General features: G+C 36.2%; 1 protein-coding gene across 1 annotated transcript in view; it reads left to right on the top strand.

The window, feature by feature from the left end:
* The window catches only part of LOC113239623 (acyl-CoA:lysophosphatidylglycerol acyltransferase 1-like), a 542108-nt gene extending 516641 nt beyond the window's left edge, over positions 1-25467 (top strand). Inside the window, exons 3-6 of the mRNA XM_026476683.1 lie at positions 17406-17542; positions 18161-18303; positions 23500-23684; positions 24435-25467. Of these exons, the coding sequence (XP_026332468.1) occupies positions 17406-17542; positions 18161-18303; positions 23500-23684; positions 24435-24665 (696 nt within the window). The 3' untranslated portion in view covers positions 24666-25467. The remainder of the gene's footprint in view (positions 1-17405; positions 17543-18160; positions 18304-23499; positions 23685-24434) is intronic.
* The last annotated feature ends 865 nt before the right edge of the window (positions 25468-26332 follow it).

The raw sequence follows: 26332 nt of genomic DNA, 5'->3' as shown, positions 1-26332 counted from the left end.
AATCACCATGCATTACTCATTCATAATTGGAATAGAGGAATCCCAAAATCAACGTAACAAACCCCAATTTGCAACTATGTCATGTCAGGCGTGGTGGCATTTTGAAGCACGTTCCAATCCCAGCTTACAACCATTGTGGCTTGTACGCTATGGTTCGCCGACACCATAAATTATATCTAATTTCCTGTTTTAGAGTTCAAAACGAAATGTAAAAACCATTTAATTATTACTTCTAAAGTTTTCGTATTGTACTCAATTGTACATATCAAAACATTTTTAATATGTCAATGCAAAAAATCTGTCACAACTGTTTTTGTTTCAACTAATTGGCTGTGTATGTGACATGCAATAAATGAATATGAATAAATAAAAGAAAGTAAAATATTTTCCTTACATCTTGATATCTTTTCGTAGAATTTAGTGATATATTAAGGGTTGTCTTATATTGTCGCCGCCGGGCTAAGCGATGCGATGCGATGCGGCGCTACATTAAAACGAGCAAATGTAACATAAACTTTATTTTTTACATGATAAGGCAACATTTCATTGAACAAAAAATGCAAACGAAGCTGCAGCAAGTGGCGGTAGGCTGCGACGTGCTGCGTCGGGTGCACTTTATAAAATGCATTATCCTTTAGAACATATTAAAAAGAACCAGTTAAGAGAAAGTACTGCCACCTTAGCTATTTCTGCCGCCAAGCAGTTACTGCTTACCGGTTGCCACATGAAACCTGTCAACTTATGTTTCAGGGTGACGGACGTACTGGCAATGCCCCTCAGACCTTTTCGATTTAAAGACACGAGTGGCATTGCAACTGCTATAGACAGGCGTGTCGCTTAACACCAGGCGCACAACTTGTCCGTCCTGTCACTAGATATCAAAAAAATATTCGTTGTTTGATTTTTATTCAAGTATGATAGATATGTAAATATCCCGAATAGAATTAATTTTTGTCCAAGCCTTGGTTTTTCAAAATCTACAGAAAATATTCTAAATAACATCAAGCTGGATCATTTTTTTCATAATTTTTTACTAATAAAAAAATAGAAAAAAAAATAGAATTAAACTTCTAGTTGTCTTTAATGGGGTCCTTATAAAGTATTATATACATATATATAGAGCGGAACACTCAAAGCAGCGTGACCGATGTGCGCTTGACCGCTTTTTCAAGTAGGGTTGGGGTACTGCAGTTTTTCTGCAGCAATTACATTGAAATGTCGAGATATTTACATAATGAATGGGCTATATCTTGAAGGGTGAAAAGGGTTTCAAGGGACCACGGTTTACCGTAGCGTGATAATGCTTTTTTGTTAGAAAGTTTTTATTTTTTAGAATTAATGTATGCTAATATTGTATATTTAAACGAAAGAAGTATTTATTTTAAATCTTACTAAATGTCAAGAGTCGGCCTTAATATAACCTAAGAAATATTAGTATATAATAGCGATAAAAAAATATCAGAAGCTTTGAGTTCAATTCAGATTGTGGTAGAGCTCCTTGTGAAAGAGTTTGTCCAGGGAAATACTGCCACATTACCTATTTCTGCCGCCAAACAGTAATGTGAGTATTACTGCGTTCCGGTTTTGAGGGATCAGGGTGCTGGTGAAATTACAGGCTAATGGGATTCGTGAACTTATGTCTCAGGATGACGGGCGCAGTGGTAATGATCCTCAGATCCTTGTGATTCAAAGCACTGAGTGACACTGCAATTGTAATGGACAGGCTTGTCGCTTACCACCAGATGCACGACTTCTTCGACCCATCACTTGGTACTGTGAAAAAAAGCTGCAAACATACATACAGAAACACAGACAAAGGTTTCAAAGTTATAACTCCCCTCTTTTGCATCTGGGGTTAAAACGGCATTATTGTTGTAATATATGTATTACATATTTTTTAACAATTTATTTTACAGAGTGAATTCTAAACCTAGGAATAATTAACATAATTCCTTAATCGCATGCTGGTAGTCATTAGACACAGAAATATTAAAATCTCATTAGTAAAACTTTAAAGATAAGTTAGCTCTTGGTTTTTTTGCGAAAAATACTTGCCAATTAAAGAGGAAATAGAAAAAGCAGCCCGCAGGTAATTAGGGCGAGTTTTCTATGAGAACGGCACACGTAGCAACTTTAGTTGTACACTTGATAGCAAAAAACCTTCCGGTGTTAGTACAGTGAGTTTGAAAATAAACAAACTTACCTTGATGACTTTTAAACTATTTTCAAACTTTTTTAAACTATTTTCAGACGTGAATCAACGGTTTACTTGAAATTCATAGAAAGACATAAGGTTGATTTTCGTCAAATACATTTACTATCGCACATTGTAGTTCACACACGGTCATCTTTTTCTACAGTCGTACGTACGGTACTATAGTTAATACCATGATATCTCATTGTAATTTGTGCAATGAGTAAAAATAATATACATTATACATAATTCTGAAGAGAGGGCGTTATTCTATAATATCTTGCCGAATGTCGTGCAGGGGTTTCACACATCTCCGGAGAGTTTTTTTATAATATCAAATGACGGGACGTAAAAGTTGTGCGCCTGATGGTAAGCGACACGCCTGTTCATATATTACAAAGAACTGAGGGGCTCAACCATGGCGCCTATCACCGTGAGACATAAGTTGATAACTACCATGTCCCCATGTACCCTTAACCCCTCCAAACCAGAACGCAGTAATGCACATTTTATTTGCTTGGTGGTAGAAATAGGTAAGGTGGCAGTTCTTCCCGTGATGAACTTACTCTTTCATAAGTAGCTGTACTGTTACTGAAATGCTAGTTTTGTGAACCTTTTTAATTTTCCAGGTATTATCGCTATTGTTTTCTCCGCTCTGAAAGCAAACAAAACCATATATGACACGAGAAGTGTCAGTGTTGCAGCCCGGGAGATAAACCCAAGACATTCTACACCCTTCTGTTCTATTAACCATTGTCTTTCCGTTTTTATTGAATGCTCTCTAAAGCTCTTTGTAATCGTTCCGAAATTTAACTCGAGGAATTTGCGTCGTCTTATTCTGCACGTCACTGTACGACGTAGAGTTTCTGCAAGATTTTTCTCTTATCTCCCACGTAGCGAGGCGAAAGTTTCGCATCTAGATACCCTCGTTAAGCCAGCGTGGACGTTTCCACGCAGTTTTCCTTTAACGAATTCACTTGGACAGTTTGGCCTGTTTTCGCTGCCGCAACTTGTAATAGTCGCAATCGAGTTTTGTTGAAGTTACAAATAATTCTGTGTGTCGATTAACTGGTGCATGCTGTTCAATTTTATTTGTTTTTTCAATACCTCCAACGACGCTAATTTAATATTTAGTCATTTTCTGTTTTTAATGTAAACAGCCTTATTTACAAATGTAACTTTTTTTATAAAAAAACGACCTCAAGAGTTCGTGCAATTCCATCTATTTGCCAAGTTTTACTGAAATCGGTTATCGGTACCACCTTTAGCGGTGGAATATTTTCTTCAAATTTAAATGGGATCAATACTGAGTTATACCGTCTTTCCAACAAAAAAGAATCATTAAAAGCGTTCACTAAATGCTGCCGAAGTTATCGCGTAACAAACATACAAAAAAAATTCGGTCGAATTTAGAACCACCTCCTTTTTTGAAGTCGGTTAAGTTATTGAAAATTACCAAAAATTAAGTTGGCGTATTGTTCATTGGAGGTATCGTTTTTTTATAAAACACGTCTTTATAACCCCCGACACAAAAAGAATGGATTATACGTTCGAAGCTTTTGTCTGCATATACTGCATATGTATGTCTGTGATATCGTAGCTCCCAAACAGCTGAATTGATCTTTAAAGGGTTTTCTTAGGGCCTTGTTTGATGAACATCGGTTCAGCTGTTTAAAGGTCATCAGTTTTAGCATAGGGATCTCAGTCATAACAATGAACGAACGACTTGAAATTTGGTATACCATAAAAATCCGATGATATTACACTAATAGCAGTAGATTTTGTAGCAGTAGAGCTCCTTGTGAAAGAGTTCGTCCACGGAAATACTGCCACCTTACCTGTTTCTGCCAAGCAGTAATGTCAGCATTACTGTGTTCCGGTTTTGAAGGGTAAGAGTGCTGGTGAAATTACAGACACATTGGACTTGTCAACTTATGTCTCAGGGCACGGGCGCGGTGGCAGTGCTCCTCAGATTTTTGAGATTTAAAACCCTGTGTGGCACTGCAACTGCTATGGACAGCCGTGTCGCTAATACCAGGAGCATGAAGTCTTCGTCCTGTCACTGGGTATCAAAATAAAACATGTAGGGACATAGATGTGGCTGGATACTGAGCCAAAGAAATATATAACACTGGTTTAGTATGTTTTTGGTTTTTGTCATTGGCTCAACAACAAGAAGAATCCATCCCATCGTCTCTCAACATCAGATGCGATTTTGTTTACGTTAAGAAATGTTTTTGATGTCGTACCAATAATAGCTGAATGGAAAAGTTCGCAGGTATGAGTAATTTATCATAAAATATTTCGCACACTTCCACAATGTTCAATAATCTCAGTACTAAAAAAACCAACCTCAAATGTCTTTCATCCCCTAGTTTGCCACCCTTAGAGGTGAAATAGTTTTTTCAAATTTAAGGACCACTACTGACGTACCCTCTTTTCAACAAAAAATTTGTTATTTATAACATTAGTAACATTGTATACAAAATATTAAATTTTTAACCGACTTTAATGAAAGGAGGAGGTTCTCGATTCGCTTTTTTTGTGTATGTTACGCGATTACTCCAATTTGTAAACCGATTTCGATGATTCTGTTTTTGTTGGAAAGGGGGTACCTCAGATAATGGCCCCATTGAATTGTGATGAAAATATTCCACCTCTAAAGGATTTCAATTTACCTTGGCAAACAGATGTTTCCACAAACCTTTGAGGTCGGCTTTTTTATATTTTTCTTATTATTCATTGACTTTTGAAAACCAGAGCTCTAGGAATAACATTATTATTATATTCCTTATATTAAAAAGTTTCAAATGCCCGGAGCGTTGTATTGTTGTCGCAAACACATTTATAACCCGAAATATAACATCTTTTTGCAACGTTTCAGCGACGCGAACAAAAGCAAGTGCTTGATTTATTTCACTAAAGATCATTTATTTAATACAACGTCCTGAACAAGAGTGGAGTAAAATATAAATTATAATATATATTTTTTTTACTAGTTTTTAAACATTGTTAATTGTAAAGGTGAAATAAACGTAAATTGTAGACGTGGCAAGCTCCCTGTAACGCTTAAAAAAAGACTGTCCGGCGGCACCCATTACACCATATATATATATATATATATATATATATATATACATATATATATATATAACATATATTACACGGGGATACTAAACAGGCCCCAATAAGCCTCTGGAAGGAGAGATACCCCACGGCGTCACTCATCCCGCTGTTGGAACACCTCCCTCCTGGACATGATCTACCTTGGCAAACTTGGAAGTCCCTAAATAGGCTGCGGAGAGCGCATATCCGTGTGGTGTCTCTCCTCAGACAATGGCACATCTTTTGTCCTGCCCTGCGTGTCCTTACACCTGCACACGCGAGGACATGTAAAATGCCACTGATAATGCTATCTCAGTCGCTAAGTACTGGCCTTCACAAATATAAACGTCAGAGTCGACACGCCAGAAGAAGAAGAAGATTGTAAAGGTTTTCCTTAAAATGAACATGAACTTTTTTTTATTAAGCTATGGTTTATACCATCAACTCAACACCACCAACCATTAGGATATTAATGGTTTGACCTACCGCCTTTCAAGCACAGGCCGTGAGTTCCAATCCGGGCCTGCACCTCTGAGTGTCTCGTAATTTATATGCGCAATTTAATTTTAAATTTACCACGAGCTTTTCGGTGAAGGAAAATATCGTGATGAAACTTGCACGTGGAAGATGGATCATTTTGGAAAGCGTGTGAAACCTTCAACCCGCATAGAGTCAGAGTGACGGATGATACACGGCTAAGTGATGACGATGATGATGATGACAAAGTTTTTGTACTCATTTACTTTTAATTGCATCGCCATGACAGGATCATGTTGGTACTACTTAATCAGTACAAAATGCTTTTCTTAACCTTCCAGTGGTCGCACCCTTGCGCCGAACATAAGCAGTCGCGTGCGGTCTGTGAGACCACAACTTTACACATTCGTTTGAGAAGACAATTGAATATTTTCATGACGTTGTGTAGCACATGATAAAAAAAGTATTTTATCTATTTAAATGAAAATAAGAAAACATTATTTACTTATTATTTTTAACCGACTTCAAAAAAGGAGGAGGTTCTCAATTCGACTGTATGTTTTTTTTTTTTTTTTTTTTTTTTTTTTTTTTGTATGTATGTTACGCGATAACTCCGGTATTTGTGAACCGATTTTGATGATTCTTTTTTTGTTGGAAAGAGGGTACCTCGGATGTGGTCCCATTTCAATTTCAAGGAAATATTCCACCTCTAAGGGTGGCTGTTCACGTATGAAGATTTATTATACAAATAGCGCCTAAATTTTATACGGAGCAATTGTTTTAACGGTTGATTTTACTATGCGAGTACTTTAAGCAGTGAACACCAATTTTTTTATTCTCCTATGTTAAGTCCCGTGCACGGAAATAAGTGAACTTAACTGCTAGTCGTCAAGGTCGTGGATATAGGCTGGTGAAGATGTACATAGCCCTTTTAGTATGTTTCACGACAAAGGCTATCCACATTCAACTGGTTGGTGACTTGACAAGCAATCATTTGTTGGTGCTTACAACGACCTTTCAAAATTTTTTTTAAGTAATTGTTATTCGTAGTCGTCGGAGGCCACCAATGAAGAAATAAATTTCTATTTGTTTTAACCGATTTCAAAAAAAAGGAGGAGGTTCTTTCTTCTACTGTATTGTAATATGTATGTTCCACAATAACTCCAGCATTTGTGAACCGATTTTTAACCGACTTCAAAAAAAGGACGTGGTTCTCAATTCGCAGTAAGTTTTTTTTTCATGATTCGTTTTTGTTGGAAAGATGGTACCCCAGCATTGGTCCCATTTGAATTTCAAGAAATGGTACCCCAGCATTGGTCCCATTTGAATTTGAAGAAAATATTTCACCCCTAAGGGTGATAAACTAGGGTGATGAATCCGGTTTCGGGCACTTTCCGTTAACCGATTGTAATAAAACTTGGCACATAGGTGTAATAACAAAGGAAATAAAATGTTATGGTCATCTAAAGTTGATATGATGATGGAAGTGGCAAACGGATGAGAGGAACTCCTCAATAGTGTACAATAACTACATTGTGTCTGGGCTCATATGATTCGATCGAGGACTACCTGCTTTTAAATTTTCCTGCTTTTGCTTCCTCAAGCCATGGAATGAACACAACGAAAACGGGGTACTAGCAGCAAGACAGATCTTAATATTTCTATGGAACTGTCATTTGAGGTATTAATACAAATCAAAACTAGTATTTGGAGAGATTACGCAGCCTCGTCATTTCGGTCAAAGCTTTTTCGTCATGGGGTCGACTTAATAATTTATTTGCATCCAAATCAGATATTTTTTACTTTTTAGTTTCAGTTTCTTGTACATATAAGCAAAGTTTGAAGTCGGTTTTTTTTTGTTATAAAAATTACTTTATTATAATTTGTACTTATTAGCTGAACAGTCTATAAAAATTCAAAATTTTAGTCATATGACACAAACAACGTCAAAAATCAACAAAATAACAAAAGAAGATGAAATTTTCCATCTTAATCGTTCATAAGTATAACATTATAATAGATTATTATCGAGATCAGTCAATATTGTCATCAATTGCACAATATAGTGGGAACTCTAAAATCACATTAATTTTTTAACCGATTTCAAAAAAGGAGGAGGTTCTCAATTCGTCTGTATGTTCTTTTTTTCTTTTTTTTGTATGTGTGTTACGTGATAACTCCGGTATTTGTAAACCGATTTTCATGATTCTTTTTTTGTTGGAAAGGGGGTACTTCCATGGTGGTACCATTTCATTTTGAAGAAAATCATCCACCTCCAAGGGTGGCTGTTCACGCATGAAGATTCATTTTCATAAATAGCGCCTAACATTAATTTAGGAGCAATTACTTTAATGGTTGATTTTGCTATTTCTCCAATTCAAGGCGTTTTTCTCTCAATATACTTTGAGTAGTGAGAACCGATTTTTATTATCTCCAGTGTCAAGTCCTGTATAGTGGCGAACTAGGGGATATTTCAATAAAACTTAGCAAATAGACGTAATTCCATGTACTTTTTTCATGTTTTTTTCATGATGTTCTACGTAATATCTCAATTCTTATAAAATAAGGAAAACAAAATAAAAAAACTTCTAAGTTTTTTTAGGAGCAGGTAGTATGATAACCTACTCATTATCAGTAGCAATGGTTTGACATCATCAAAATCTTCATCTTCTGTTTCCGCCTCCTCTGCGAGCCATTCTGATTCTTCGTAACTCATGTTGCGTCTAAAACAAATAGTGAAATAATGAATAATTTAATACATATTACATAAAATAATGTGGTTTAGTAAGTAATAAAGTACAAATAACATGAAATACTCACCCAGGTTTCAATTTCATTCCATGAATTTTTCTGTAACACGACCGGTCGCGCGCGGAATCTGAGAGTCGTATTCCAGAACTCTACTCAATGCTCAAGTCAGGACTTGAGCAGACTTGAGTATGATTTCAAGCACTGGAAATACGACTCTTATGGCAAGGACTTGAGTATGATTTTCAGTGCTCACTGCAATACTCAAGTCCTGACTTGAGTATTGAGTAGAGTTCTGGAATACGACCCTAAGACCGCAAACTCAAATAAAGATACACGTGCGCTTGCGACGAACATCACAGGGCTATTAAGGGGAAGTAGCTCACCCCCTCGAAGATATCACGGTCGCGCAACCGTTTATTGTTTATAGTATTTGTAAAATTACTAAAATAAGGTCGCTGCGGTCTCTGGGACCGCGCGCGACTGAAAAATAAGAAATTAACCTTCCAGGAAGGTTAATTTCTTATTTTTCAGCCTTTAGTCACCCAATGCCGAGTGTAGGCCCCTCATTTGCACGCCATTCTCTTTGGTCACGGTTCATTTGCGTCCAGGTCTCTCGCCTTTTGGCTTCCGACGCTTCTGGTTTCGATCCATGGTATCCACTCCAGTACTCTTCTGCTCCACCTGTCATCGCTTCTGTTGCTTATGTGACCCGCCTTACGCCACTTTCTTTGTGTAATGATATGCCTCACGTCAGATAGCTTAATGCGACTCAAGGTTTCTGTTTCTTTTTCCTGTCGCTCAGATTGACACCCAACATGGCGCGTGCCATTTTTCTTTGTGGTACCTGAAACTTTTGGATGCACTGCAGCGTGAGAGTCCAAGTTTCCGCACCGTATACCATAACCGGCTGAACACACTGCTCATAAGCCCTTTGTTTGAAAAAAAGGGCACCTTCTTACATCTGTAAATTTGGGACAACTTACCGAACGCCCCACAACTGAGTCTAATTCGGCGTTGCACTTCTTCAGATTATCCGTTCTTCAAATCTAAAATCTGTTTTCAAATATAACAATTGCCAATTAAGACAAATCAACATTTGTAAATTTTACCAAGCAGATGTTTATCTCAAAGAAGACTGGTCTTAAATACTGGAACAATACCGTACCGTGTTAACCGTATTTACGATATCTACACTACAAATATACGTAATCTCGTTATCCCTTTATCATCTAACGTCAGGTCACCAGAAACGTTCGACGACATTGCCGCACTGCCTTTGATAAATTGCCATATGTACATATTACCTGCTGTGTGCGCTACCAATCTAGCTGGCACTAACGAACATAACTAGATAAAGGTTCACGTATCTACACCTGCTGGAACATACATACGCTCAAATGTTGAATGCTCACTGAGCATGAGTTTGCTTGGCAATTAACTACAGCAAGTTCGAAGTTCTCGCATTAACAAGCTGTAAGGTTCTGCGATATTTTCTTCAAGTTTAATCTCCAGCTTTCCTAGTTAGCGTTTCTACTTGGAATATGCAGATGCTGTATAGAAATTTCTCTGCCTTTGTCTAACGTGTCAATTACAGGAGTTTGCTATAAACTCAACTTATTACTCGAACTTTGTCTTTTGGTATTGCATCCTTTATTTACATTTAGTAGAACTCCTTCTGAAAGAGTTCAACTCGACGTCGGAAGCAATTTGAGCACAATCTCGCGTTAGCTCGTTTTCCACTGCGAAAGGGAATAGCGGGAAATATCTGAGCGGAGCGTAGTAAAATAATTTTGTCCTTCCACTAGGAGAGGGTTTCACTGAAAAGAGGTATTTACCTTCCATAGTCTATCTTCCATAGAGTTAGGCGGGAAATGAGATGGATCAGATGAGCGGGTTTTTAACCTTCCATAGTGAGCGGGCTTAGCGTAGTGAGCTAGGTGGCGGAAAAGTAAAAAAAATGTCTCATTTTTTGTTTTATGTAAAATAAATCTACGCTATGAATTTTATTTCATTCCATTTTGTGCACCCTAATTAGCCCGCCAATTCATCTCTGAATAAATAAGAGGGAATAATGTATTGTAGAAAAGTGGTAGTTTTAAAATATAACAAATCGCTTTTCTTCTGAGCACTTTAAGTTCCTATACCTATTATTGCTTTTGCGGAGTCTGTTCAAAGTCGCGCGCGACACAATGACACAGCGGACCCATCTTACCTCGTCAAATCCGCTTCTTTCGCTCGTTAGCGGTAGTTTTTCTTCGAAGTTTACCATTGCGAATCAAACGGAGTTCGTATGCAGCCCGCTCCGCTCTCAGTGGAAGGCGGGGTGAGGTCAGACGAGCGTAATTTTGTGAGTTATGAGTCGCGTAATTTACACTGCATTCGGTTTCATACCGGTTTGTGCTACACGACGCGAGTATACGTCTGAACTTTGGTTACACTGTATGACGTGTTTTTGTGGGTACAGGAAAGAGTGAGGGAAACATTTGTTGGCATGTGTTAGTACCATACACATCTGGATTGTCAAATAAACTTTCACGTAGTATAAGAAGCTGCCCACCTTTTCATTTTCTTCCAACATTATCTTTTAATGGATCCATTACGCTACAGTAGCACAAATAATTATTTAAAAGCAACTGAATATAATTCATTCATTCAACGGCATTTCATTCGAACGTAAACTTGAGACTCAAAAAACGGAACTCACAACTCACGAAGTTACGCTCGTCTGACCTAACCCTTAATGCGTTCCGGTGTTGAGGTGCTGGCGGCTGGCGACGTTCGCCATAATTTTTATTTACTATTTTTACAAACTTGACGCTGGCGAAATCCTAAAAAGGGCAGCGCCAATAAGCAAAAAAGAAGATAGGCTGGCGAAACTGCAGGCACATGGAAAATGTTAATTAGTGTGTCTCATGGTGACGGACGCAGTAGCAGTACACAACATATTTGCGATTAAAATGTTTGAGTAGCTCTACAACTCGTTTGCAGCTGAGTTCGTCCTGAGAAGTACTCTCACTATATCTGTTTCAGCTGCCAAGTAGTAATGTCATCATTTTTGCGTCTGTTGAAATTACATACTTATCAACATTATGTCTCGGACTGACTGCATTTTGAAACCTTAAGTTGCGGTAAGCGAAATTACGCCTGGTGGTAAGAGACACGCCTGTTCGTACGTTGCAGTACCACGTAGAGCTTTATAACGCAAAGATCTGACAGGCACTGCCGCTCCACGCGTCATCTTGAGACATAAATTGACGGGTAACTTCACCAGCGCCTTTCAAAACTGGAACGCAGTAATGCGCACGTTACCGTTTGTGTTGTAGGTTTGAAAAGTGACAGTACTTCCCTCGACGAACTCTTTCGCAAGGAGCTCTATTGATACTAAAATATTACTACTAAATGTATCAGAGACGCTGAGAAATTTGAATTTATTTCATTTCTCATATCGGCAATTAACACTGCCGATGTGAGATTGTGGTCAAGCGTGCATAAAAAAATACTTTTATTTTTACACTGAATTTTTACACACTGTGACAGCTTTTTTAAGGCCCAGGAATTGTTTTTGCTGGGAACCTAAGATCACAACAACGATTATGTTTAGAGTAAAAAGCTTAAGCGGATATTCCGTCCTCTGTCGACGGTTGAACGGCCGCGCGATTGCCGCTCGCTGGCGGTTTCCGTGAGCTCTCTCACGACGGGTGCGCTTTTCCATTCGTTATTGTGTCGATTTAATCTCTCCTTACAACTGCATCATCTGGGCATGGATGTTTTCTCAGTAATGTATGCCATAATCGTGTGGATTGGTCACTTCGTATGTTGCAATGATTTTGAACGTTCTTTGGGTTTCATCACGATGTTTACCAGTAGTGAGATGTGTTGCTACTAAACATTCACAAGTATACGTAATTTGCCTTAATGAGGTTACAAACCGTGAACGAGCTACGTATCACTTAGTGCTCAAAATGTATTTTTATTCTTCTAATAGACACTACAACAACACAATTTTCGGTTCCATTTTCACGGCGGTTTACTGAAACACAAACGCATGTTTATGAATATGTCTTTGAATTTGATTCTTACATTATTCTAATTGAATACATAAAGCGTGCCATTGAACAATTGTAGTCTACTAAAACAATGATGTGGTATAATTAATCCTAGTGTTTTATTCACTAAAATAGGCACTGAAAAAATAATAATAATGTAATATATTTGGACTTGCAAAGTCATCTTTACAATTCAAATATAATTCACACATATACACATATCATGATGCCTTTATCCTACTAGGGTAGACAGAGACTATGGGCCTCCACCTATTGCTATTTTTTGACATACCTGTTTTGCTTTTTCCAATTGAATCAGATATTTTAAATATGCCCTTTTAACCTGGCCTTTTGTACGTCCTGAATGTGGTTGAGATATAGATGCAGAGGTGGATCTATTCTTGTGTTTTCTACCACGGTCACTCAACAAAATTGAACAATTAAGCTACTAACATCAGTTCTTTTCACATGACGATGTCGCCTTTCACACACAACGTAATCTTTTACACTGATCTTATTTCAAATGTAACTGTGTCGACATTTCAAAATAAATATACGGTTTTCCGATACAAAACAACTAATGATAAAGCGCCATCCAATCTATCGGTCGTTAGCGTTTTCAAAAGTCCTGCCGATGGTACTTGGTTCGATGGCGGGAAACGGAATACTACAAGCTTAGAAATAGTCCATTGCACTTGTGGGAAACCTAGGGTCTATCCCAATAGGACTAAATTACATTGGCATTGACGTGTTTCACACAAAATCTTGTCCTTTCAAACTATATAACAAAATAAATATGCCAGATATTTTTTTATTAATTATTTTTTTAGTGGTAAAATAAAACTTCAAACCGATCAGTAGATAACACATACCAATAATAATATTTTATTAAAATTATAGGTAATGGGTTTGGACAATAATTGCCAGGTTGTAATTGTATAAATTAACTATAAACGTAGATAGATTGATTAATAAGTAATAGTAATACTGCGTACGACATTAAATAAGACAAAAAAAAATTAAAAGCATTACGTGCATTGTTGTCGTTTGGATTAAATCTGTGTTTTGTTAATTTTCGCTTTTTAATTGACTTTTTGTGGTTTTTGGTTCACTATAGTTACAAAAGTTGTTAATTAAATACCTTATTTTAACGGAGTATGTGATGTGTCTTCTCGGAGTTATTTTTACACATGTCGGAACTATATTATTGTTGCGACACTTTTTCAGATAAGTCAATGCATTTAGGGCATCGTAGCGACTTGTTTAGCTCTGCACATGGAAGAGATTTATCTTTATCGCGGATTTTTGTCATCCAATTAAAGCTGTATACCGATAAATAAATAACGATTAGTTAAAAGTTTTTCCTTTATTTTTATATACATTATAATATCAAATAATGGGACGAACAAGCGTGCGCCTGATGGTAAGCAACACACTGTTGGCCATCTGATTATATTGACCTTGGAAATTTATATCAAATTTTTAGTTTTCGCGGCTACTACACGGTGGAATTGAATCCATTTTTTTAGGATCTAATTCGTGCGTTTTTTTTCATTCAAACAGTTGAGAAAGCCATGATAAGGGACCTGTAAAAACCTCGTTCATTTAAAAAACTTTCGGAATTTATTTTCATTGCAATTTAATAAGAAAAGGTTTATATAAAATAAACAGTGCAGTTTTTACGAGATAATACTATTTTGTTATAGGACTTTTTAACCAACTTCAAAAAAGGAGGAGATTCTCAATTTTTTTGTTTTTTTTTGTGTATCAACCGATGATTTTTTTTGTTGAAAAGGGGGTACTTCAGCAGTGGCTCATTTAAATTTGAAAAAATATTCGACCTCTAATTGTGGTAAATTAGGGGTTGAATCCGGTTTATTGGGTTTCACACACTTTCCGTTAACCGATTTCAATAAAACTTGGCAAATGGAGCAATTCGTAAAGATGTAATTAAATAAAAAGTTACAATTATAGTCTAAGCTTTCAGTTGAGAATAAGTTCTCACCACACAATGAAAAAAAATCTTCTTACGTGCTGAGTTATATATATTTAATGCTCCCAAAACACCCAAATTAAAACCAAAAAAGTTGCCGAGACGGAGGTTAGTCTTTGAGATTAAAACGTCGTACGCGCACCTATCCACGCAGGGGGTCGGACTTAGAGGGTGGTCCGAAACTGCATTCTCATCACTGAGCAAATGCCGATAATATCCATTACTGGTCCCCAGGGCAGTATTGAGGATTTTGTTCCTTTTATTTAATTATTAAACAAAATTATCTTTGTTTACTTTGTAATAAGTCTCCGTCTGGTACGATGCCCCAGGGCTCGATGAAATTTTCTACCTTTATCAGACGTGTTAAAAAGAAAACTTATAATTGTTATTTCTATCTTGTATATTAAGCGTAGTTAGTATATTAGTTCCTTTATTTAATACCGTATATATACACGTGTAATTAATAAAACATGCGACTCCATATTAAATACAATATTCTTCTCTACAAACCACAATTGTGTATATTATGCTGAAACATTTTTTATATATGTGAAATTGTAGTTTAAAAAATTTTAAAACACATTATGTGACCTTTACTTTCCAGTCAAATCTTAAAACCTTAATACTATAAAATTATAACCTATTTTCAAGTCAGCGGGACAGTCTATTTTGAACATTTTTGAAACCAATATAGAAAATATGTCATAAGTTTTTGGTTTTTTACTTTTTTTTTATAATACCGCACACACTCTACATAGCCCCGCACTATGTCGTGGATACCATGGACATACACATAGATAACCACAAATTACACCCAAACTCACGAGAGAAATAAATGTAGGCCATACAAATATTTCTCCCGGGAATCGAACTTGGGAGCTCTGCGTGGCAGTCAGTCAAAGGAGGCAGTTGAAGATTTCAGTATAACTTTAATTATTCCGACATTTCGGTAAGATTACACGTTCTATAACTACATGTCACGGGTTGACAAACCAGAGGCAGTTGACAGTTTTAAGAACAGATTTATCTACCACTTGCTGTCAACCCTCTTATCGACTTTAATTGAGAAATCACAACTGTATCGATACGTGAAATAGAAGTCGAACAATTTTCGCTGTTGTAAGCACTAAGCGCTGCGTGACATCGAAATAAGGATAGTCGTCGACAGAGAAAGAGGAGGAGGAGAGGAGGAAGAGAGGAGGAGGAGAGGAGGATGAGAGAAGGACGAGAGGAGGAGGAGAGACATATGTCCGTTCGTAAAGCTGTCAATTCCTGCGGGTCAGTCAACTGGTGACCATAGCGCGTGTAATACAAGTCACAAGACAACAATAACAATATTAAGTTTATTGAATATTACGATCTATTAGTAGTACTATATCATAATATTCAATATTTTTTTGTCAAATTACTCCACTAGTTTGTTATCATTATTAGTAAAAAAACAATACGAACACCAAGAAAAATTTCTTCGAACCGGCAAAAAAACCAAAAATAAAGATCTTCAACAAGTACATAAAAAAAAGCATAAAGTTTGCTGATTCGTTCCGTAGCTCAGTTGGGAAAGCGTCAGGCACGGTATGCTGAAAGCGCTGGTTCGATCCAGCCGGATTGAAGGAATTTTTCTTAGTATTCAATCTTTGTATTAATAATTATAACAACAATAAGAAGTCATATACAGTGAAAATGTCATGTTTGTAATATTTAAAAGTACTAGTAGCTTCTTGTGAAAGAGTTCGTCCAGGGAAGTACTGCCACCTTACCAATTACTGCAGCCAAGCAGTAATTACTGCGTTTCGAGTTGAAGGGTGAGGGTGCTGGTGAAATTACAGACAATCATGGGACTTGTCAAATGTTTCAGTGCCACAGGCGCAGTGCCGGTGCCCTTCAGACTTTTGCGATTTAAAGCTTTGAATGGCACCACCAATCGCTTACCATCAGATGCATGACTTATTTGTCCGTCACTTGGTTTCATAAAAAAATAAGGCGCAAAAGTGAAAAAAGTTGATGAAAATATCCCATTAATTGTGTGATATACTCTAGCGTCCCTACACCTGGTTCCATACCTGTCAATCGCCCCTACTTTCCTAACCATAATGACGCACAAAATGCGTTAATAGTTAACGTATTGTAGGGACCCGCATTTTTGGCCATTCTATCGATTAGTTTGTCCATTTATTCGAGTATGGTCGATTTGACCTTTCCGTCTTCCTCAATCTTTAGGCTATTTAGTCTAGGGTGGTATCCGCCGAACATCTTTTCAATGATTTTAATTTGAATTACGGATTTTAACAGCGGTTGTAAAATTTTATCACTTTATCATTTGCAAAGTTAATAGTATTGAATATCATGGTTTTTTTTTCATATTCATAATATTTTTGTGAAAATACGCCACTATTATCATATAACAATGTTTAATTATTACATTCCTTTTGATCATGAAAATAGCATTAGTTTTATGTACAATTATATTTTTTTGTGTTTTTATAATGTCGAAAGAAGTTAATAGAATATTAGAACAGAAGAAAAAGACGCCTCCAGAATTTTAGTCGTTCAATGCATTATGTAATGTATATATGTTGATTTTTAACTGGCTTCAAAAAAAGAAGGAGGTTCTTAAAACACGACTGTGTGTTTTTTTGTATGTATGTTATGCGACAACTCCGCATGTGTGAACCGATTTTGATGATTATTTTTTTGTTGGAATCCAGTTTTGCGTACTTTCCGGTAAACAATTTTAATAAAACTTGGCAAATAGATGTAATTTCACGAATTTTTGAGGTATTTTTAGTACTTTTAATCTGCTGACCCTAGATTTACTTTGCCTAATCTTTGTTCTCAGGGCAAGACCAAGCGAGAGCAGTCACTCGAAGAGTTAAGGGCTCACATACACAAGTTTTACGTTCCCCTCGGCAGACAATTCATCGTGCTCTTCCCTGAAGGTGGATTCTTACACAAGAGGAGAGAAATTAGCCACAGGTAAGGATATTGCAGTTCCAAGCAACAATAAGTTTTTATAGGAATAGACTGAGTATATTGTAACTAGCAACTACTACAATAATTTATTTGGAGTAGTTTTGTAATTTGTACTTATTATTAATAATAATATGGTGGCAGTAGAACTCCTTGTGAAAGAGTTCGCCCAGCGAAGTACTGTACGTACCTACGTTCCTAATGTGAGCATTAGTAGGTATATTCCGGTTTTGAAGGAAAAGGTTGCGGGTGAAATTACTGGCAGTCACAGGGTAACGGGCGCAGTGGCCTCACAGATCTTTGTGATTTAAAGCTCTGAGTGGCACCGCAACTGTTATGGACAGGCATGTCGTTTATCACCAGGCACACGACTAGTTCATACCGTCGCTTGGTATTATAAAAAATAAAATATGCAAACTTCACTTTTTTAATTCTGTTGGTAAGAGCTGTGGCCCCAATGTGGCAATAGATCTTGGTTCGAGCCCAGTCATAGTTTCGATTTTTTCCCGTTTACTTACGGTATTACCTGCAGTTTTGGTAAATATTGTGTATTACCTTTAGTAATATCTAATGATGCTGTGACAGTATAAGTCCGTACTTAATAGATCATGCTTAACTGGGCAGATTCGCAGAGAAGAACAACTTGCCCAAGCTAGAATACGTCTCGCTGCCGAGGGCTGGAGCTATGAAGGTTATAATGGACGAAGTAGGACCGCAAATGTGCGATGCTGCTAGCTCTTCAAAAGCTGAAAATAACAAAGGTATAGGTAAGTACAAAAATCGTATTGGAACTAGATCAACGGGCAAGAATATTTACCCAGGATGCTGCGAGAGGCCATTGAAAACATCCTAATTTCAACAGGGAAGATGGTTTCCCCGTACCACTAGTTTGGGATCCAGTATTTCCTCTAATGAAAAATCCCAAACAGACATAAGACTGCAGTACTAATTAATATGTTTTAGTTTATTCTAATTTCTATTAATAATGAATAATAAATTGAACTTAATAAAAATTCATTCAATAAAATAATTTGTAAAACTTAATGTAGCGTAAATTGGAATGATTTCTTTGTGAAATTAAAAATAAGGTATTTAATTAATAACTATTGTAACTATAGTGAAAAAATAGGGTGGTTTGCATCAATATTAGACATAACTGGTTGAAGACTGTACCACCTCAGTCAACCGTGACCATGGGACCTGTAAAGGGCCCGAAACGTCGGTTTGTTTGAAAAAACAAATATACGCGATTTAAATCCGGAAAAATAGTTTAATTTCCTATGGGCAAGAATACTTGTTAAAAATTGGACTCTCCCAAAATACACAAGTAATTGTGAAGTTTCCGTTATGAACAAGTGTTACTATGCCACTTCATCGGGAAGGTCGTTTATAATAAGTGAACATTATCGTCCCAACTGCATTACCTTAATCAATAATAACTTATTACCAATCTAACATTCCTTCAACAAAAAACCTTCTAAAAAGGGTATTTCGCCTAAGCACAATCCGTCCGTACTGTATCCCTGTCTGGGGAGAAATTTTAAAACTAAATTCATAAAACTAGAAAGAGCTCACAGATCCCTACTTATGCATTACAAGTATTATAGGTTTCCCACAACGGAGCTTTACATTATTAGTAATCTTCTTACGGTTCGAAAATTATATATATTAAACTGTATCCGTAAAGTACACAAAACAATTGATTTTGACCCGCTAATTTTGAGGAAAAGAAGAAAAAACTTTGTGTTGCCATATCATACTGTACGTACCACTCTTGCTAGTAAACAATTTAACCGACAGTCCTCTTATCTCTTGAATAAAATGAATATAGTACTAAATCTATACCCGTGAACTTGTGTGACTTGAAATCTATGCTCACAAAGTGGTTACGATCATTGGATTATGAGGATATAGAACGTCTTCTAGAAGTGCTGGAATAATCTACATGAAAAATATAACACAAAATCCCTCACACGTTACTAACATATTTGTTGTTGTACATATGTGGTATGTATATGTATGTATATGTATATGTGTGCATATGTATATGTATATATGTGTATTGTATATATGTATACATATCTTTATTATATACATTTGTATGTTACAATACAAAATTAAATATTACAAACTTGCAAACCCTGTTCATTCAAACACACCACCACACACAAAAAAACACACTTCACCCACATCCATACACACTCACTCACTCACTCACTGAGTGTAGACAGAGTGAGTGTATATTATTCTTTGATATTCATCATCTTTTGTTAATTTTAATTTTCTTTTCTTTGTCGTTTTTACAAATTAAAGTCTGTATTTAAACTAATTACTCAATTTAAATTTAGATATTGTTTAGAATAAGGAAGAGCGGGGATCCCTAGCACAAGTCTAATTTATTACTTAAAAGAGATTCTCGAGCCACAAAATTGTAAAGATTGTTTCTTGAAATAAAAACATTTTTGATTATATTTTTGAACATTTTTTAAATCACTGGACAGGGGGTTTTCTTGCAGGAGAGGCTTTAGGACAACATCTGCCATGTTCTACTAATGGCAGATGGAAATTTCACTCTATCGCAAAGGTTGTTAACCTTCTTCTATCAACCGTTCTCCTACAGGGCTACCATCGTGTATTATGTACACACACCGGCACATTGTATGGAACAAAAACAAAATGAGAATATAAATAGTAACATTAATAATAATTCTTTATTGCTCAAATAAATGACATTGAAAATTACAAATTACAAAGGACATATACAAAGGTGAGCTTATTTCTAGAAGAGATCTCTGCCAGCCAACCCTAGCCATGGTGAATAAACTAAATCTGCAGGACATTATTGTAGAATCCATTTATTAAAATTCAAATATAAACATAATTATTAATGACTACAATATAAATATGGCTGTACTTGGTGCGCACTATAAGTTTCCGGAATGAATAAGGAAAAGATACTATAAATGGTCAGAAATTAATTTATTGTTTCTCAAAATATTCTCCGTTAGCGTTAATGCACTTTTTCATACGAATGAACCAATTTTGAAAACATTTGTGCCAATCTCTGACACATATTTTTCATACTCTTCGACAGCCTCTTCAGGTGATGAAAATCGTTGACTGCGTAACTGGTTCTTCATTTTTGGAAATAAATAAAAGTCATAAGGTGCCAGGTCGGGACTGTACGCGGGATTGCTCATAAGGTCAAAGTTGTTCACCTTCAAAAATTAATTTATCTGTCTGGCCGTGTGAGAACTGGCATTATCGTGGTGCAAGATGATACGGCGTTTGCGGTTATTTTTACGGAGTTTGTCAATAACTTTCGGCACACAAATGGTCGTACACCAATCACTATTCACGGTACAACGATTCTCCAAAACAACAGTAGCCACGTGTCCAGTTTTATTACAAAAAGGAGGTTAGTTGGTTTTGGCTTATCTCGAAAGACCCATACGCTCATAACTATAAATTCATGTTTTGTCACCTGTTACTATGTCCCTCATCAAATTTGACGCCCCTTCGTTGAATCTGGTAAGCATGGCATTGCACCAAGTGACGCGATCCGTTTTATGAGCCTCAGTCAATTGTGTGGGATCCACCGAGAGTACAGCTTTTTCACACTCAAATGTTACTGTAGTATTGATTATATTTGACTCATGCCTATGCTTGAAGATGCCCGAATCTCATGGTATATCATATGCCCGTCTGTTTTGATCATACGGCGCACAGCATCGATGTTTTTGTTGTTCACAGCAGTGGACGGGCGACCATCACGAAATTCGTCACTGAGATTCACACAACCGCGTTTGAATTCTGTAAACATGCTATAAATAGTCGCCTTGCATGGTGCTTCATCGCCAAAAGCAGTTTGAAAGTGGTAGAAAATCATACTACGAAAATTTTCACGAGTTAAATCCATGGTGATGTAGACAACCAACTTCTAAAATGACACCACAATATAAAAACAAGTCACAGTCAGATGAAACAAACTGTATTCTACAACCAAAGAAGTTCCATTTTCAAATGATGTAATTATTTTTTAAATATTGTTTATGTAAGTGGCCAGTTCCGGAAACTTACAGTGCGTCCTATGTAGTATAAACCTACATAAACCTTACAAACATACACAATATATATTATCATCAAAACAACTTATTAGTTTGTATTTATGTTAACCATTAATTTCCGAGTTTAACAGCAGGGAATATTTATGCTTAAATAATTAATTAAGAATTATATAAAGTAGCTATTGAATTACTCGTAATGTCTTTTGACATCGACTTAGTATAAGCCTATTCAACCTTTAGTAAAAAAAGTGGAAATTAAAGATCATTATTTTTTTTAATTTTGTGACTAAACAGAAACGGCTGAAAGTTTGAAAAGATTAATGAATCAGTCAGTTGTGACCATAGGATCTGTAAAGGGCTCGGAACGTTAGTTTGTTAAACGAAAAATAAATATATACGCTATAATAATATGGATTCGAAAAACTCATTTTCATTTCCTGTGTGTAAAAATTGCTAAAACCCAAGAACTCGATATTGTTTAATCAAAGTTTAATTCAATAAAAAAAATATTTTGTAACAATTTTTTTATAAATTTACAAGGCCGCAAAATCAACCTTGAACCACTTGGTAAGCCTCTATTAGTAGTAAGTAAAAAAAGACTAATCGTCTTTTTATCATTCATTTATTATTTTCAAATTAACCAAAAAAATAAAAAATAAATAACCGACCATACTACGAAAAAAAAACACTGCATTATTTTGAGGGTGTCACGAGTGATGCGCTAAGGGCAAATTTATTAATATAATTTTCAAATTTAGAAACTTGTAGTGCTGCAGTGGCACGACTACTAATTTTCATACAATATTCAAAAGTTTAATTGTAGCGCCACTGTCGTGACACAAACAAAAAGGATCCAATCCACATCCAGTAACTTCGAGATATGGCGGTTTGAGGTTTAATAGTATTTCTCTTTTTTTTTAAATTAAAACTTATAATGTCATGTAATAATGTCTCTCCAGTAATATTTATTTATGTTTTTATGTTGTAGTGTTTTTGCTGGTGTAAGGGTCGTATTCTAGAACTCTACTCAATGCTCAAGTCAGGATTTGAGTATGGTTTAAAGCACTCGAAATCATACTCAAGTCCCTGCCATTAGGGTCGTAGTACCAGTGCTTGTGTTTCCAGTGCAATCCTGACTTGAGCACTGATTAGAGTTCTAGAATACGACCCTTAGAGTTAGGTTTTAGGAACCGTTTACTACACTTATCTCATTTTTTAATTTTTTTTTTAATTGTATCCTTTTTACTTAACTACGTCCAATTACGGAACTTAAAATTAACAGAAATGGAAGTAATTTGCTACTCCGCGAATTCGGTGGAGGTTAAATCATGCAAAATAGCTACGTATAAAAAAACTGACCTCAAAAGTTCGTGATATTATTTGCCAAATTATATTGAAATCGGTTACCGGAAAGTACGCGAAACCGGATTCATCCCCTTAGAGGTGGAATATTTTCTTCTAATTTAAATGGGACCAATACTGAGGTACCTTTTTTCCAACAAAAAAAAAATAAAAAAGCGGTTCGCAAATCTCAAAGAAAAAAATACTGTCGAGTTGAGAATCTTCTTCTTATTTTGAAATCGGTTAAAAATAGCTAGCTATGATTTAATCTCCGCTGTGGTCGCGTAGAAGCAAATTGATTTACTTCCATTTTTATTAACACGGACTTCCGCAAAGTAACGCCTGAATCTATTAATTAACTAAAACCTATTGAAGCGCTACAGATGCGCGATTGCCGCGCCATAGTCGCGCCATTGCTTGAAGAAGCATTAAGCCTCTAATTTGAAGGTGCCCCAAATGTGCCTGTAAAACCTACAAAAGTCACACAACACAGTGCTCCGTTTTGGGATAATAGTAAATAAGTTTATATTCAGACAATTTCCTCTTTGCTTACAGAAAACAATAATCGGAAAACTCACAAGATGCTACTTGAGACGACTGTTGGGGAATGCATCGATTGGATCCTTGATGTAACTATAGCCTACCCAGACCGCATTCCATTGCATCTCACAGACATCGTCTGCGGCTTTAGGAAGCCGTGTAACACGCATATACACTACCGGCTGTACCCTAGTACTGAGGTAATAACAGTAAAGTATAACTTAAGCAGGTGCTTAAGTGAGACCGCGACGAAATCGAATGGATCGAATATGTGTAACTTCGGAAGAAAGACTTGCATCTCTTGTTAAATGTTTGAGTATGATATGCATTGAACGGGCGCCGAGTACGGCACATATTCGCATGATAATGAAAGGCGCGTTGGGACGACCAGTATTGTGCGAGTGCACCGCGAGATAATGCGAATGTGTACGTCTGTACACGGCGCTTGGCAGTCGCGCACACATACAAGCCTTTCTGCTACGCTTGTATGGAGTTACCATACTAGTCTTGTTATACTATGATTTTTATCAAGATCGTGCAAGCTAGCGATCGTTAATATTTGCCTACCGCAATGGGAATCCAAGACGTGGTATATGTGTAATGACTGACAACCTCGATGGCCCAACGGTTTGCACTATAGGCGCTGGATGCGGAGGTCCCGGGTTCGATTCTCGGGAGGACCAATTTGGAAAAAAACGATCTTTTCTAAATCGGCGAAATCCGTTGCTCTGGTACTCATAACACGGACTAAATAGTGCAAGCTAGTGCTAGCTTCTGGCACATCGTTACGAATATTTTTATGTTTCGAAAAAAAGGGCCCAGTTCTCAAAATTTAAACATTTGGATTTTTTACGTGTCAAAAAATATGCCAGTTAGTATTTTTTACGTTACTAAAATGAATATTTTCTCTTATTAATTATGACCTTAATGACGAAGTTTTTGTTCAATAGGTACCTACAGACGCAGAAGGCATGACTCAATGGCTGTACGACAGATTTATAGAAAAGGATAAAATGCTAGAAGAATTTTACCGTACCGGCCAGTTTCCTTCAAACGTTCCGTATGTAAAACGACGAGTTAGACAGGACAATTTACAGTATATGATACTGCATCTTTTCTTTCTAGCGTCTACTTACATACAGTATCGAATGCTTTGTTACTTAGTGTGTTGGTTCTTTTAACACAATTGAATGTTTACAACCAGACGTGAAAATTTTTAATGAGCCAAGTTCATGAATATTTGAAATCTGTTCATCATGTTATAATTTTTTGTCTAAATGTTGCTATAAAGAAGGAATTTGATGTATAGGTATACTAAGTATGGAAAATCTTGGTAATATTGCTACAGTACCAAGAAATATGCTTTTTGGGTCATTAACTAACATTACGTTAAAAGTATGAAAAATGGTTACAAAATTTCGTGTCTGGTTGTTTGTGTTATCAATAAATGATAATAAAAGTTTGTACCAATGTAACATTTGCACTTTCAGCTATTGATTGATTACTTTTGTTGGCTCAGATTTTTCTGAAGGAGATGTTTGGGTTTTGAAATAAAACATTTGGAACTTACTGGTGCACTCCCGTGCAGAGTTGCTTAGATACTATTAGTTGGGAAAAGTAAAAAAACTAGTCAAATTCGTTTGTTAATTGAGATTATGTTAAATACAGTTTTTGAAACAGATGTGATTAATCGAGTTGCATTTTTATACTATTAGCCAATAGTTGAAGGTGAACATTTACTAGTGGTGCGTGGCGAAGTACATTTTTTTTATTTTAGTTCGACTGTTCTATGTGTAGATTTTTCATTACATTAGTTTTATAATACGTCCATACAACGTTACCTCGTTTGATTCGTCGAAAAAGCTCGACGGTTTTAGTGCCGTGGGCACTGATGTTAGTGACCGACTTTGTGAACATTTGGTGACCAAGAGCACTTTCCTTAGTGAGAGTATTACACTATATATAAAGTGTATCAAAGCGTGCTGTGACATACAAGTCAATATGTAAGTTTTCTTAGCATAGGTCTTGTGCTTGGCGCTGAACCAAATCTCAAACCCTTGTGACAATAAAAAGAAAAATAGATAAAAAAAATCTCTGTAAATTTCGAAACACCATTCACATTTTAGTCAAATTTTCTCGCTTCAATGATTTAATACTGAATATAAAAACGAATTTTGTACAGAACTCTTGAGAGTTCTACATTTTAAAGTACTTTTCAAAATTGACATTTGAAAAAAATTATGAATAAAATATTCTGCTTCGGAAGTTCATAGGCATCTTAAATTTTAAGTTTTATTGAATTGATATTCAATTAATTATTTAATTATTATCCAAGGCTGGTAGCTGTAAAGGTATCTAACTGGGTGACGACATACTTAAGTTTTCTCATAGATGGCTACGGCTAAAAAGTCGTTGAAAAAACCAAATACAAAGACACAACAACAAACATAGAAAAATTCGTGAGGTCCGCTGGTTCGTTCCGTGGCTTAGTTGGTATAGCGTCTGGCATGGTATGCTAGTATACGTCGGTTCGAATCTGGCCGGATCGAAGGAATTTTTTCTGTGTGTTCGATCTTAGTATTAATAATTATAACAAACTAGTGGAGTAATTTCACATAAAAAATAATTGAGTATCAATTCAATAAAAATGTAAATACATTGAATAGTGTCATCTCTAGCCAGGGCTGGTAGCTGTAAAGGTATCTAACTGGGCGGCGAAATACTTAAGATTGCTCATAGATGGCGCTACGGCTAAAAAGTCGTTGAAAGAACCAAATACAAAGACAAGATCTTAATTTTTTTCAAAAATCATTTTTGGAAACAACTAAAGGTTTTTCAAGTCTTGTTT

Source organism: Hyposmocoma kahamanoa, unplaced genomic scaffold (assembly GCF_003589595.1).
Source record: "Hyposmocoma kahamanoa isolate Upper Pololo Valley unplaced genomic scaffold, ASM358959v1 114, whole genome shotgun sequence".
NCBI classification, from domain to species: Eukaryota; Metazoa; Arthropoda; class Insecta; order Lepidoptera; family Cosmopterigidae; genus Hyposmocoma; species Hyposmocoma kahamanoa.
Note: the sequence above shows the minus strand (reverse complement) of the source record. Positions and strands in the feature narration are given on the sequence as shown.